A 13,341-nucleotide genomic window follows, 5' to 3' on the forward strand; every position below is an offset into this window, starting at 1 on the left:
CCTTTCATTATTATCAGTATCTTAAGTGTTAACTGAAATATGCTAAAAAGGCTGGCATTGAGCAACATATTTAAAGGGCTTTTTTGCTGATCTGTGAAGATTACTATTTATTGTTACAAAACCACAACCAGTAAGACAGTATTTCTGAGATAAATCTAGAAATCTTTTTGGGGGGGGGGGGGGGTGGGTCATCATATTCTATTACATGAGAGCAAAGGCAGGTATACAATCATGTGAGGAATTTGAATATAGAGTTACCATAGAGGTATAAGCAAACATTAACAACTTTCTTTTTCCTCTTGGCACCAATTACTAAAAACAAATAAAAAAATGAAATAAAGAAAGATTAGAAAACAGGCAGGGAACTTGGTAACTATACAGATAAGTTCCAAGATTGTAACACAAGATTGATCAGTTCTTGGTCTCCTAAGCATCTTACAGAACAGATTTAATTGTAACAGATTGATTCCCCACTGCTTTTAATAAAAGTTACTGATATTGCTAAAATAATATAATAAAGATCCATCTTTTCCTTGGTACATAAACCCAAGATCTTTCTCTGAATAAAGCAATAAGAACAGTAAGCTAGCAGTTGATGATTTCAACAAAACAAGTTTTTGGACGAACATGAGGAGAATTCTGTAGAGGCATTTGGCCAAAGATTGTCAGCCTCTCTCAGTATTATGCCAAGGATTATTCTGAGTATGCTTTAGTATAACTGTACACCAAGTGAAAGAATATTAACATGTTATAACACATTAAAACCGGGAGAATGTGTGCAGATTACTGCCTCACATCTTCTTTCAGTTATAGGAGACAATGGACGAGATCAAAACCAAGAAGTGTACTTCATTATTAAAGCAGCTTGAAGGCTGCAGCTGATTTGATATTAAATACTTCTAGAGCAGCTATCTGAGGAGATAAGATACATCCAGACAGGACAAACTGAAGCACACATGAGAATCACAGAGGGTGGCTACTGGGGCAGTACACGCCACTGCTATGAGTCAGTTTGAAGGCAAACAAAAAATGACACAATAAAAAAGGAACCAAAGCTGAGATGAGTAAAAGAGAATGGGAACTATGACAAAATTAAACACGAGGTATTTAACAAGAAAGCTGAAAATTTGGTAATTTTAGGATGTTTGTCCAAAACAATACAATAGGTAAAGTATCAAGGGTTTGTGCCCTTTTTAAAGGACTTCTTTGAAACACCAAATACAACATGCTATATTCATGCTATCTTTCATGAATAGAAACAAAAGATCTTGGCCAGAAATGAACACAGAAACATACCAGTCACTAACATAACCTCAGCCAATTAGAAGTGTTTCAAAGACACATGTGGAAGCAGATGTTGATTGAATGCAAGGCAGCAGGAGCTGGCTTTTGGGGAGAAGCAGAGCTAACATGTAAATGCCTAGCCTGAACCTCACAATTTGAGATCACGTGTTTTTCTTAACAACAGTTTAAATAAAGGAAAACCTACAAGTTTATAGAAGTCTGATGTCTTGAACACTGCCTCCAGGACTGCATATATCACCAAAACACTGTATGGACAGATATACATACATAAACAGCTTTTGACCTAAACCACATCATTCTCCTCAATCAGCCAACGCTTAATTTTTCTCCCTTGTATTTGTATTTGCAGTCAATGGATTTCCTGCCTGCTGTTTGTGCTCAATTTATCACAAACCTAATTTTGCTGCTAATTCAAGGCTTCTATCATTATCCCTTGCTGAATTGAGCCTCAAAGTAATACAATTTGCAACTGGTGAACTTTTTGAAACAAGAAATACTTAAAAAATTGCCAAAGCCTTTCTCTGCACAGGAAATAGGACATCCCCTCTCCACTTCTCTAGAAGCCAAAGAGCACTGACCCAGCTACTTAGCCATCTCCAAAGAAAAAGCATCTGAGCTTTAAATGCTTCTTTTCCCCCTCCACCTTCCTGCCTTTGTTTCTTCATACAAACACTGGTTTTACTAAGCAAAAGTTTGACTAACTGCAGTTATACTGACTGAAACAGTTGCTTTATGCCTACTGGTCAGCTCCTTCAATATCATACAGGCTATGCAGCAGCAAAACTCTGCAGAATAGTTCCTTCACTCGGGTCCCGCTTCACACTGTTCTCCACTACCCTCCTGCTCTCTCATCACATAAGCAAAGAATGTTATCACTCTTTCCCACATGTGCTGCAGCACACTGGATCAGGCCCCAAAAACTTACAAGCCAACAAAGTAGAATCCTAAGGGCATCCACTTGACAGGAGATTTGGTACCCAGCTTTAGGATCCCTGAACAATCTAGCTTCTAATAATGTGTTTCTGACTGATCTTGTTCAACATTTCACTCATGACAAGCTTTGTGCATAGTGCCTGCCCTACTTAATGAGTGTAACAGAATTATAACTAACACAGAAGTCTTACCTTGTTCCTGCACACAGGAAGGGCAACACTGCCTTCCTTGATGCTTCCAAGCTCATTAGAGCCAGTAGTTATTTGTTAGTCTGCAATGTAGACATGTTATGGGCTAACAGATGAACGCAAGGGTGGTAAACAGCAGAGCACCCAACTTCAGCAGCAGAAAAATGGAGGCCTTGCCAGAGACAGTATAAGCAATACCCCATATTGCCTGCACTATCTACTAAGTACTGCAGAAACAGTACTTCAGGATGTGACAATTACTTCAAGAGGCTGATATATTCAGGTGAATCATTTATTACAGTCGTAATTATAACAGATTATTCTGGACTGTGTGGGATCTCCACTGTGCTAGGGCAAATATTCACAGTGAAAAGTAATCAAATTTTGAACATTTTACCACAGGACATGCGCTCATGACTGTACAGAGCATTAGCAACCACTTTGCAGTACGTAAAACATGTGAAGGCCCCAATGTAAGGTGTGGCAATTGCCACAGCTGGACACAGCTGCGATCTGCTGGATGTTTCCATCTGACTGATGGTCATTTTTTTCTGGAGAAGTCAGAGCTCAGGAGCTGGGCACAGTGCACTGCCCTAACTACTAAATGTGGTCTCCCACCTCTGCATGCCACCCACATCAGAAGACTGGGCAATGTTGAATATTTGCCCTCTCCTCTACATGTGTTTTGCTCAGCACTCTGATTTGTCCTGTGGTTTTCTCATGTCACTAAACGTTGATAATATCAAGCCCAGAAAATCCTCTATGCTATAATACACAGTCATTACATATGTGGATTGGCCTTTCTCACTGCAGCACCTTGCAAAGAAATGCTGAGCTCCTCTGTTATTTTGATGTGAATTCTCAGAGCACTACAGGCAAGAAAGAAGGTCAAGGCTGAGTCATACCAGCATGATATAAAAGGGGCTACTAACACCACACACTATTGGCCGATCAATGAATTCTCCCAGTCTCAATGGGGGCCAGCAATATATGAATTACTTTAGACTTCAGTTACACATCTCCTTCTGTTGTCTTTCCAACTTCCAGTACTTCACAGGATAGTACAAATACAGATGATAGACCACAGCCAAACCCAGACGAACTCCATTCCTTTAGCTACCTGACCACAAGTCTTTGGTAGGATTCCAGTGTCATGCTGACTCTTGCAGAACCACTGCCAAATCTAGGCTAATAATCTTGGCTAGACGTAGGCTAACTGTCCAGAGCTATTGTGGTACCTCTGTCACATTTGTGCTTTCCTGCACTTCTAGTCAGAACAGGAATACCACAACTAACTAAGGTCCAGCAAAGCTGATCAACGTGGCTTCCATGCCACTTGCTGCGTGCTCTCTTCAGACCAAACTGTCCTTGGCTTTCATGCTGTCCTGGGCTCAGCAGTAGCAGTCATTTTTCTCCTTCCTAGTAGCTAGTGCAGTGCTGTGTTTTTGACTTTCAGCCTGGGAACAGCGCTGATAACACTGATGTTTTTAGTTGCTGCTCAGTAATGTTTACTCTGACCAAGGACTTTCTGAGTCTCAGGCTCTGCCAGGGAGGAGGGGAAGCTGGGAGGAAGCAGAGACAGGACACCTGACTCAAGTTAGCCAAAGGGGTATTCCATACCACAGCACGTCATGGCCACTATATAAACTGGGGGCAGTTACCCAGAAGGGCTAGATCACTGCTCGGTCGGATTGGGTATCTGTCGGCGGGTGGTGAGCGGTTGTATTCTTTTCCCTTGTTATTTCCCTTATCATTATTATCATTGGTGGTAGCAGCAGTGGTTTGTGTTATACCTTAGTTACTGGACTGCTCTTATCTCAACCCGTGGGAGTTACATTCTTTCGATTCTCCTCACCATCTCTCTGGGAGTGGGGGGTGGGGGAGTGGGAGTGAGACAGAGACTGCGTGGTCTGATTTATGGCTGGGCTTAAACCACGACACATGCTGTCCTGTTTGAGCCTGTGATCTGCCCATGGATAATATAAATACATCTATGTAGACTCTGGAACGGACCAATTCAATTTGCTTTAAAGAGAGGTGCTACAAATCCTAAAAGTTTACTATTACAGTGGAAAACGCTCTGGCAGAGTAGGCTTTTTCCCAACAACAGCCATGAATGTGCTCTCACACAAATGAGAATTTGCATATCAGGAGTGGGAATTCTTTTTTCAGCAACATGACTTTCAGAATACCCTGTGGCTCCGTACTCCACAGGGTGCTGTAGATACAGCAAACAGTTTGCATACTATCTGACAATACACTTCATTTCCCTCAATATCAGAATTTACTATATTTCAATGTCAGACTACTTGCTCCTGAACAATAATAAAGGGTGTGGGTGAAAAGAAAAAAATCTTCCCGAGCTACCATCACCGTGCCATTACTTTGTACAAGTGCCCATAAACATATTGTGATGTCTAGCATGTTTCTGGCAGATAGTTAACTAAGGATCAAAAATTTCACTGAAATTAGGATCATGATTAATTTCTAACTGGAGTTTCTTTTAAAATCCCAACCTTAATTTATTTCTCTCAGTTACAGTATCATTCATTTTCTCTGTCTTTTTAATTTTTAAATCCTATAGTTATAAAAAATTCAGATTGAAATAATTCAGGAGAGTCATTTCCAAAGAGAGATAAGAACAGAAACATTTCTGTCATTGATGTCATTAGTGAAGTTATTTTTCCTCTAACTTAGTTTACAATCAAAAAAATAAAAGAGACTGTCCCACAGAGTACTAAACTGATTTAACCAGAATACAAATATAATTGCTGAGTTTGATTTCCTTAAAGCTGTTATTTCAGTAAATCTACAACTTAAATACTTCTAAAATATAATGGCAAAATGCACCAGTTGCTGCTTTAGTCATTAAAACAGTTGGTTAAAACAAGACAGTAAGATCACATGTTCAATTCACTAAGTACTCATCATGTTTATTGTAATGATGTGTTTTTTTAAGGGGCTGCAAGTTTTCCCTCCAACCATTTCCCCATCCCCAGACCTGCTGTTTGTTCAAAGGATCAGATGGATCACCAAGGCTGAAAAAAAGTTGAGCATTAACTTTCTCTGCAAACAGTCCTACCAGAACAGACCTCAAATACACTGAAGGGAAGATTGCTAACTCTCTTGGTCCCATCCATCTCACCAAGCCGTTGTGGAATAAGAGTGGACATACTTACCCTGCCTGACATGCATGTTTCCTAGGAGAGAACAGCCCAGAGAAGGGGGCTCCACAGGCATTCAGCAGGTACATACTGCTTGACTAAACTGCACCTTTCACAACTAAAGCTAAATGGTTTCCCTCTCTTACCCATTTTATCAGGCAGTTCTGGGCTTTCAAAAAGAACAGTTCTTATCTCTTCCTTGGTCAGATCTTGTGATCAAATCAAAATTGAACATTAAAAGGTTATTCTTTTAGCAATAAAACACTTGCTATCAAATGTAGATTGATTATAGTTCTAAATAATCTTGGGGAACTTTTAATGGATATTTAGTGGAATATTAAGAGGACTTAATTTAGGTACTCAAGTGTTTCAGGAGACATTTGAAACTTTCAACTTTCATACATATGATAGAAATTACTCGTTCTGGCCATTGTATGTAGCCTACCTGCTATATGATCACACAATACAACACTTCCAGGTGAAAAAGAGCTAACGGACTCTACAATTCAGGACCTACGATGCTAGGCTGAACTCCAGGACTCACCCGTTAGGCCTAAGGTCAGGCAAGGGCCTGTCCAGTGGTAAGCGATCACTCAGGTAAGCATTGTAGCCATAATACTGGAATTGTTTCAGTGCAATACGTCTGTTTTCAGGACTGAGATCCTGGCCCCAGTGAGCAAAGAGAGAGGAGTCAGTGAATGCTTCAGCAGGATTTTCTTCCGGTTTTGGTGGAGCTTCTACAAAAGACAAAGACAAATAGAAACAATTTCAGACATTCATTCCAACAGGCTCTAGGGCACATTACTTTAAAAAGCATAACTTTAGGGAGAACACCACACAGAGCAGCACAAGCTGCCAATTCACAGCAGCCTGGAAGTCTTCACATAACATGCCCTCACATACTTCTTGTAATGCTGTAGCTGTTAGCACCTAAGGCTCAAAATTTAATATTAAAAATATAATTAATTCGTTAAAAGCAATATTTTTTATCACAGTCTGAAGGCTGGGACTGAAAATTCTAAATTAACTAAATTTCAAAAGGATTCTTATCAGAAAACAAGAACGTTGTTTTGGTTTTATATACAAAGATGAACTATTTAACTTCAGTTTGAGTTACCTTGCTAGAAAAGATTAAAGTTTTGAAGCGGAAAAATAAAGACAAAGGAAGAGAAAAGACTCTGTATACACAGAGTGTGTACACTTTGTACCTGAACACACATAATGTCTGCCAAAGTCAGTGTGTAAAGTAAGTTCTTTGAAAGTACAGATTCAACAGAGAGAAAAAAATCCACTGCATTTGGCATCCAAATTTAAATAGCAAATCAGTTTCAGTCACACAATAAATTTTATGGTCCAGTTTACCAATCCAGTCTATTTGAATTTTTAGTCAATACTTAGTTGTGTGCAATGATGTTACTGGAATCGTCACTTTGTAATATATATGTCATTATAAGACGCTTTTGTTCCACAAGGTCACATCTCTGGCTGCTAAAACAAATAGAGAACATGAGGAAAAGAACTTAATTTAAGAACTCAATTTAAGAAGAATTTAATTTAAGAAGAACTTTAATTTAAGAAGAGCTCCAGTACAATGAAATCGCAGCATTCATTCTCAACACATAGTTCCTCAAGAAGTCTGTTCCAGGTTACTTGTAAGGCTCTCCGTATCAGTACTGCCTCACCCCTCCAAGCAGCCCTTCAGTCTTTACACAGTCAACAACACAATCCAACTCAGGGAACCAACTGTCTCTGTAAACACTTTATGATATACGGTACAATAATAGGAAAAGATTAAATGCCTTACCTGACCCTGATCTGTCATCATGAACTAGAGTATCTAATTATCTATGAAGCCTCCACAGCCATTAACAATTAGTCATCTAACTAAACCCTCTAATTTCTGAAGAACTGCACTCGCAAACTGTAACTGTTTGGTCGCATAGTAAATTAAGAAAATAAAAGCAAATCTTTGGGAAGTCTTCAGATGTGTCCAACAGACAGAAACTTCAACTGTGTCCAAAGTCCTCCTCAGCCCTCACACAGACCCGACAGCTGGCTGCATGGAAATACCTAAAGACAATAGTAGTATATGCCACCAGAACCCTGACTCCCAAAGAATGCGAAGCAGCACATTCTTTAATCTCTTACTAAAAAGAACCCAAATGCAAAAAACATAAATCAAGAAGACTGTTTGATTCATTCAAGATGTTTTCCTTTTTTCCCCTGACAATACTGACAGGAAACCAATGACACTTGTTTCCCTGCATTACATTCCAACCTCTATAAATACGTAATACTTCTTCCCTTGTCAAGTACTACATCCCAGCCTGAATTCTGGAATCAGCTCCAGTTCTTCAAAGATGAAGGATGTGCTAAACCCTCAGTCGAACAGAGAAACTATTCTGACAGGTCCTGCTACCAGAAAGATTAATGAGAGAGTGGAGCCTGTGAGTTCACAAACAACTCTGTAATTGAGAAAATTAAGAAAGTTTGATAAATTCAGATCATTTTAGAAGGTCCTAACTTGACAAAGACAGAATAGCTTTTAAGTATCAGTCCAAAAATCACAGCAACAGGGAAAGTCACAGGTATCTCTGTTGTTTGTCAATTACATGATCTCCACAAAACCAATCTGAAATTACACAAATAATCTCACAAAGTTTCTTCACATCATAAGAAATATTTAGATCAGATACATTCCTGATCCTGGCCAGTGGAAATTAACATTGCTCAGCACTTTTCAAGAACATGCACATTCATGCTAATCAAGAAAAGTATAAAGGTATTTGTTCAATCTGTTACGTGCTATCTTAATCCGGATTTCTCCAAATCAAGCACACTTTCCCTGAAGGTTTTAACTTCTATATTTATTATTACACTTACAACAGAAGACTGTAGGATCCATACATGTGCAAACAGAAACCAATGCATGAAGACAACTGAATAAGAACAAGAATCGGGGTAAGAATAGTGAATGCATACGCTTTTGTAACTACAGGCAGTTTCAAGGATAATTTTCCATGGATGATGAGCCATCCCAGAAACAACAGCCTTCACAGACTCATACAGACATCTATTGAATTTTATCTAATGATTTTGCAGGTGGTGATGATCTATGAATCTCTTGCTGGTTTCTGATTGAAAAGCACCCAGTAATCTAGGTTGTATCTGTAAGACTGAGATTTTCCAGCAACAGGTATCAGTGAATTTAGTTTACAAGCTCTAATGAACCATTTGCCAAGTGCATCCATTTTTTGTATACCAAGCAAACATGCTATTTCAATGTAATTCTACAGGAAAAAAGCATTAGCAAGAACTTCCAATTACAATTCAAATCAATTGAATTAGGCATGCATCTCTTATGACAAAGTCTTTCCTCTCTTTATTTGGTTGAAAACCCTTTGGGGAAATGACTTCATTGAGCCAGTCTCTCACAAGAAATAAACCCAATTATTAGAAAACTATCGGCTGCTTTTCAACAAGTAAACAAGCATATTTGATACCTTAGTCTCTGTAAACAGATCTTTGCCTGAATTTCACAGCCAGTTCTTACACCTTGCTTCCACAAGCACAGAATGATCATGGGAAGCTAAGGCTCAAAGGTGAACCAGTAAGTAGTACTGCCTGAAGCAATACAAAGGTAGACACATTTATCACATTTATTACTAAAAAGGAAAGATCAGTTTGATTCTTCCTGTGGAAAGAAAGCTTACCATGCACAGCACATTGCTGCAAATATTAACATGTGGTCTCCTCTACATGAACTTTTCATACCATGCAAAGAGCAGCACTGTACACAGACATTAGCCTGATATCAACTCTTGGCAGTCGGACACTCTGCCATTAAATTGATTGGTACCAGAGATAAATTACACAGATGTCAGCTGGCTATACACCTGGGCTGAGAAATCTTCCTTCCAGACGACTGGTTGTTCATGGCATCAGCACACTGGCTCATCCCACACTGTTTACCTGAGTCAAATAACCTCATAGCTTGTTTTCCAAAACCATTTGCATGTCTTTAGCTCATGCTTTCCAGATTAGCTATGCAGATAGTTATGCGATTAATCTTACTGTAAAATCTATTGCTTCACCTAATCTCACTGACCAGCCTCTAAGACAGAAACTCACTCTTCTCTTCCTATGGCTCAATATACAAAGTCAGAGACACCAAATCAGAAGAAACTGCTGAAACCCAGGTTGTACGTGACACAAAACCAGTTCCCTCCTAGTAAGAAGACGTATTCTTATTGGTAATTGAAGCTTGACTTAACTTGCATTAACACTGTCCTTGTAATTGAACACACACGCACTGTTTTCAATAGTCTTTTCTAGTGTACTGGGTACAAATAACAAGGTTTGGTAGCAAAGGGACTGCAGGAGTGGCCTCTCTGGGAAAAGGTCAGGTGCTGCCCTGTGCCAGACATAGCTACTTCCACAACAGATTCACTGTGGGCCAAAGCTGAGCCCATCAAGGAAACTGGCGGCACTTCTGGGGAAAAATATTTAAGAAAGGGCAAAAAATGACAAGGATGGGGTAACAAGGGTACAGGGGAGCAGCAAAGAGAACACAGCAAACAAAGAAATGAGAAGACCCACGTCGGGAGAGGAGGAGGCGTCCCATGTTATCTTTGTTTTCAAATATAAACAAGTTAATTATTAAATTTTTACGTTAATCGGCAATAAATATGTGCTTTCTTCAGAGGCTGTACAACCAAGCAGCAAACAAACAGACAACAAGGTGTCTCTCCTTATTATTAGTAAGAAACTGCAGACAAGCAATGTGTTAGAAGCAACAAGAAAAGACAAGACAGTCTCAATTCCATCCAAAGTTATACAGTTACTGAGCTCAGGTGCGGCAGCGTACCAGTGTATCCCTTTCCTGCCTCTCCCTTCCTTCCTTTGTTATCTACTTATAACCTACACTAACTTTAAGTTTTTGTCAATGCACACTTGCCTCAGCCAGTTTTTGTAAGGCAACTCATACAACTGGCACTCAAAGATAAAAAGCTTGATCAGACAGTAAGAAATTCAGGAAAAGCTGTCAACAAGGTGCTTGGCAACAGCCAGCACGACTTCACTAAGGAGAAATTCTACCTGACCAATTTGGTGACCTTCTATGATGGGGCTACGGAACTGATGGACGGGGTAGAGCAGTTGATGTCATCTACCTGGACTTGTGCAAAGCATTCAACACTGTCCCACATGACATTCTTGTCTCTAAATTGGAGAGACATCAATTTGATGGATGGACCACTCGGTGGATAAAGAACTGGCTGGATGGCCACATGCAAAGACTTGTGGTCAATGGCTCAATGTTTGGCTGGAGACTGGTAACGAGTGGTGTCCCTCAGGGATCAGTGCTGGGACCGGTCTTGTTCAACATCTTTGTCGCTGACATGGACAGTGGGATTGAGTGCGCCCTCAGCAAGTTTGCCGATGACCCTGAGCTGTGTGGTCCGGTTGATATGCTGGAGGGAAGGGATGCCATCCAGAGGGACCTTGACATGCTTGTGAGGTGGGCTGATGCCAGCCTTATGAAGTTCAACCATGACAAGTGCAAGTTCCTACACCTGGGTCGGAGCAATCCCAGGCACAGCTACAGGTTGGGCAGCGAAGAGATTGAGAGCAGCCCTGAGGAGAAGGACTTTGAGGTTTTGATCCATGGGAAACTTAACATGAGCCGGCTTCAGTGTGCGCTTGCAGCCCAGAAAGCCAACCGTATCCTGGGCTGCATCAAAAGGAGCGTGACCAGCAGGTCAAAGGAGGTGATCCTGCCCCTCTACTCTGCTCTTGTGAGACCTCACCTGGAGTATTGTGTGCAGTTCTGGTGTCCTCAACATAAAAAGGACATGGAACTGCTGGAACAAGTCCAGAGGAGGGCCACGAGGATGATCAGGGGACTGGAGCACCTCCCGTATGAAGACAGGCTGAGAAAGTTGGGGCTGTTCAGCCTGGAGAAGAGAAGGCTGTGTGGAGACCTCATAGCAGCCTTCCAGTATCTGAAGGGGGCCTATAGGGATGCTGGGGAGGGACTCTTCATTAGGGACTGTAGTGACAGGACAAGGGGTAATGGGTTAAAACTTAAACAGGGGAAGTTTAGATTGGATATAAGGAGGAAGTTCTTTACTGTAAGGGTGGTGAGACTCTGGCATGGCCTGCCCAGGGAGGTTGTGAGTGCTCCATCCCTGGTGGTGTTCAAGGCCAGGTTGGACAGAGCCTTGGGTGAGATGGTTTAGTGTGAGGTGTCCCTGCCCATGGCAGGGGGGTTGGAACTAGATGATCTTAATGTCCTTTCCATCCCTTTCTTTTCTGGTATTTTCTATTCTATTTCCACTTTTATATACAATTTTTATTTATTATTTCTCTTATTTATTTTCCTATGCTGTACATTGCATAACTTTTATTCAGTTTATGACCAATTCTAAATTGACTCTGTTCTGATTTACATTTTCACATGTCTATCTTGTTAAAGTTTAATCATATCAGAGCAGCCTCCTTAGCTGTTATTAACCACTTCTACAAACAGTACTCAAAAATCTACATTTGATTTCCTGCAGGCCATACCATTTTAGCTTTCTGTGGAAAGCTCACATGGTTTTCATCTACTAGCCAATCCATACCCTCTATACCCTCTCTCCAGAGGTTATTCTATGCAACAGGCAAAAATCCCAGACTTGCATTAGGTCACAGAATCTTGACAGAATTTTTAGAAGCATGAAATTTTATCTAAGCTTTGTCAAGCAAGAAGATACACAGAGGAAGATCCCACTTACAAAGCCTATTGTAATTAACGCAAACACATTATCAGCATCCTTAGTCTGACAATTCCTGTCCTGGAAGGCTGACCTCATGCAGGACACTGTTATAAATCCTCTATCAGATGAATGAACCTCTGAAATGAAAACATCACCTCCTTGTTTGTACAGCCTGATGAAATACCAACAAGCACTGGCAGAAGCAGCTCACCAAGACACAACACTGCATCAGCCATGGGGAAAAATATACTCAGAAGACGAAAATCAACAGTTACAGTTAACAGACAGAGCTTCCTTAAGAAAAGTTGTTTTACTTATTCTCTCACCCCCCCAAAAAATCACAGTACTGTTGACAAGTTGTCAACATCAATATTGTTCTGTGCTGAAAAATGAATTTTACTGTTTTGATTATTGAAGATAAGTTAATTCCCCTTGTCAGAGTCTAATTGTGTTCCCAAAGAATTGACTTTCGCAGAAATGTACCTAAAAAAAATATGAAATATCTAAGTGGGTTAAGTTCTGCTACTGCTGCTTATCTACAGCTAAGTCATACTGAATTTGCCAGGGTTCCTCAGAGACTGACAGAGCCTGTCAGAGTTTGTCTGTACAGAGTACGAAGAGCAGTGAAGCCCTAATCTTGAAAAAAGTCTAATCCAAACTACATCCAAAACACACTGAGAGGGCTCAACTGAGTTTCTCGTCTTTGCATATTCCAGCACACTCCATAGTTAGTGTCAACACTGGGCAGATGAGACAGACAGGGAATAGGAAAAAACCAACCCCCCAGCAAGTGATTCTTTCATGAAAAGCTGTCAGGAAGCCATGACACACTAAGAATAGTATACAATCAGTACAGAACGTTAAAGATTAAAATGTATACAACAGCACACAAAGAAGGAAATGAATCATAGAATCATAGTTAGGGTTGGAAAGGACCTTAAGATCACCTAGTTCCAACCCCCCTGCCATGGGCAGGGACACCTCACACTAAAT

At 40.4% G+C, this 13,341-nt stretch overlaps 1 protein-coding gene across 12 annotated transcripts in view; it reads right to left on the reverse strand.

The window, feature by feature from the left end:
• Positions 1-13,341, reverse strand: part of GALNT18 (polypeptide N-acetylgalactosaminyltransferase 18) — a 261,201-nt gene that overhangs the window by 143,315 nt on the left and 104,545 nt on the right. For all 12 annotated transcript variants that reach the window (XR_010613540.1, XR_010613539.1, XR_010613541.1 and 9 more), the window contains one exon: positions 6,135-6,327. Coding sequence is in view for 9 of the 12 variants with exons in the window: in XM_065683059.1 (XP_065539131.1) it covers positions 6,135-6,327 (193 nt within the window). In the remaining 3 variants the exon portion in view is untranslated. The remainder of the gene's footprint in view (positions 1-6,134; positions 6,328-13,341) is intronic.

This window comes from Lathamus discolor, chromosome 6 (assembly GCF_037157495.1).
Source record: "Lathamus discolor isolate bLatDis1 chromosome 6, bLatDis1.hap1, whole genome shotgun sequence".
In the NCBI taxonomy this organism is placed as follows: Eukaryota; Metazoa; Chordata; class Aves; order Psittaciformes; family Psittacidae; genus Lathamus; species Lathamus discolor.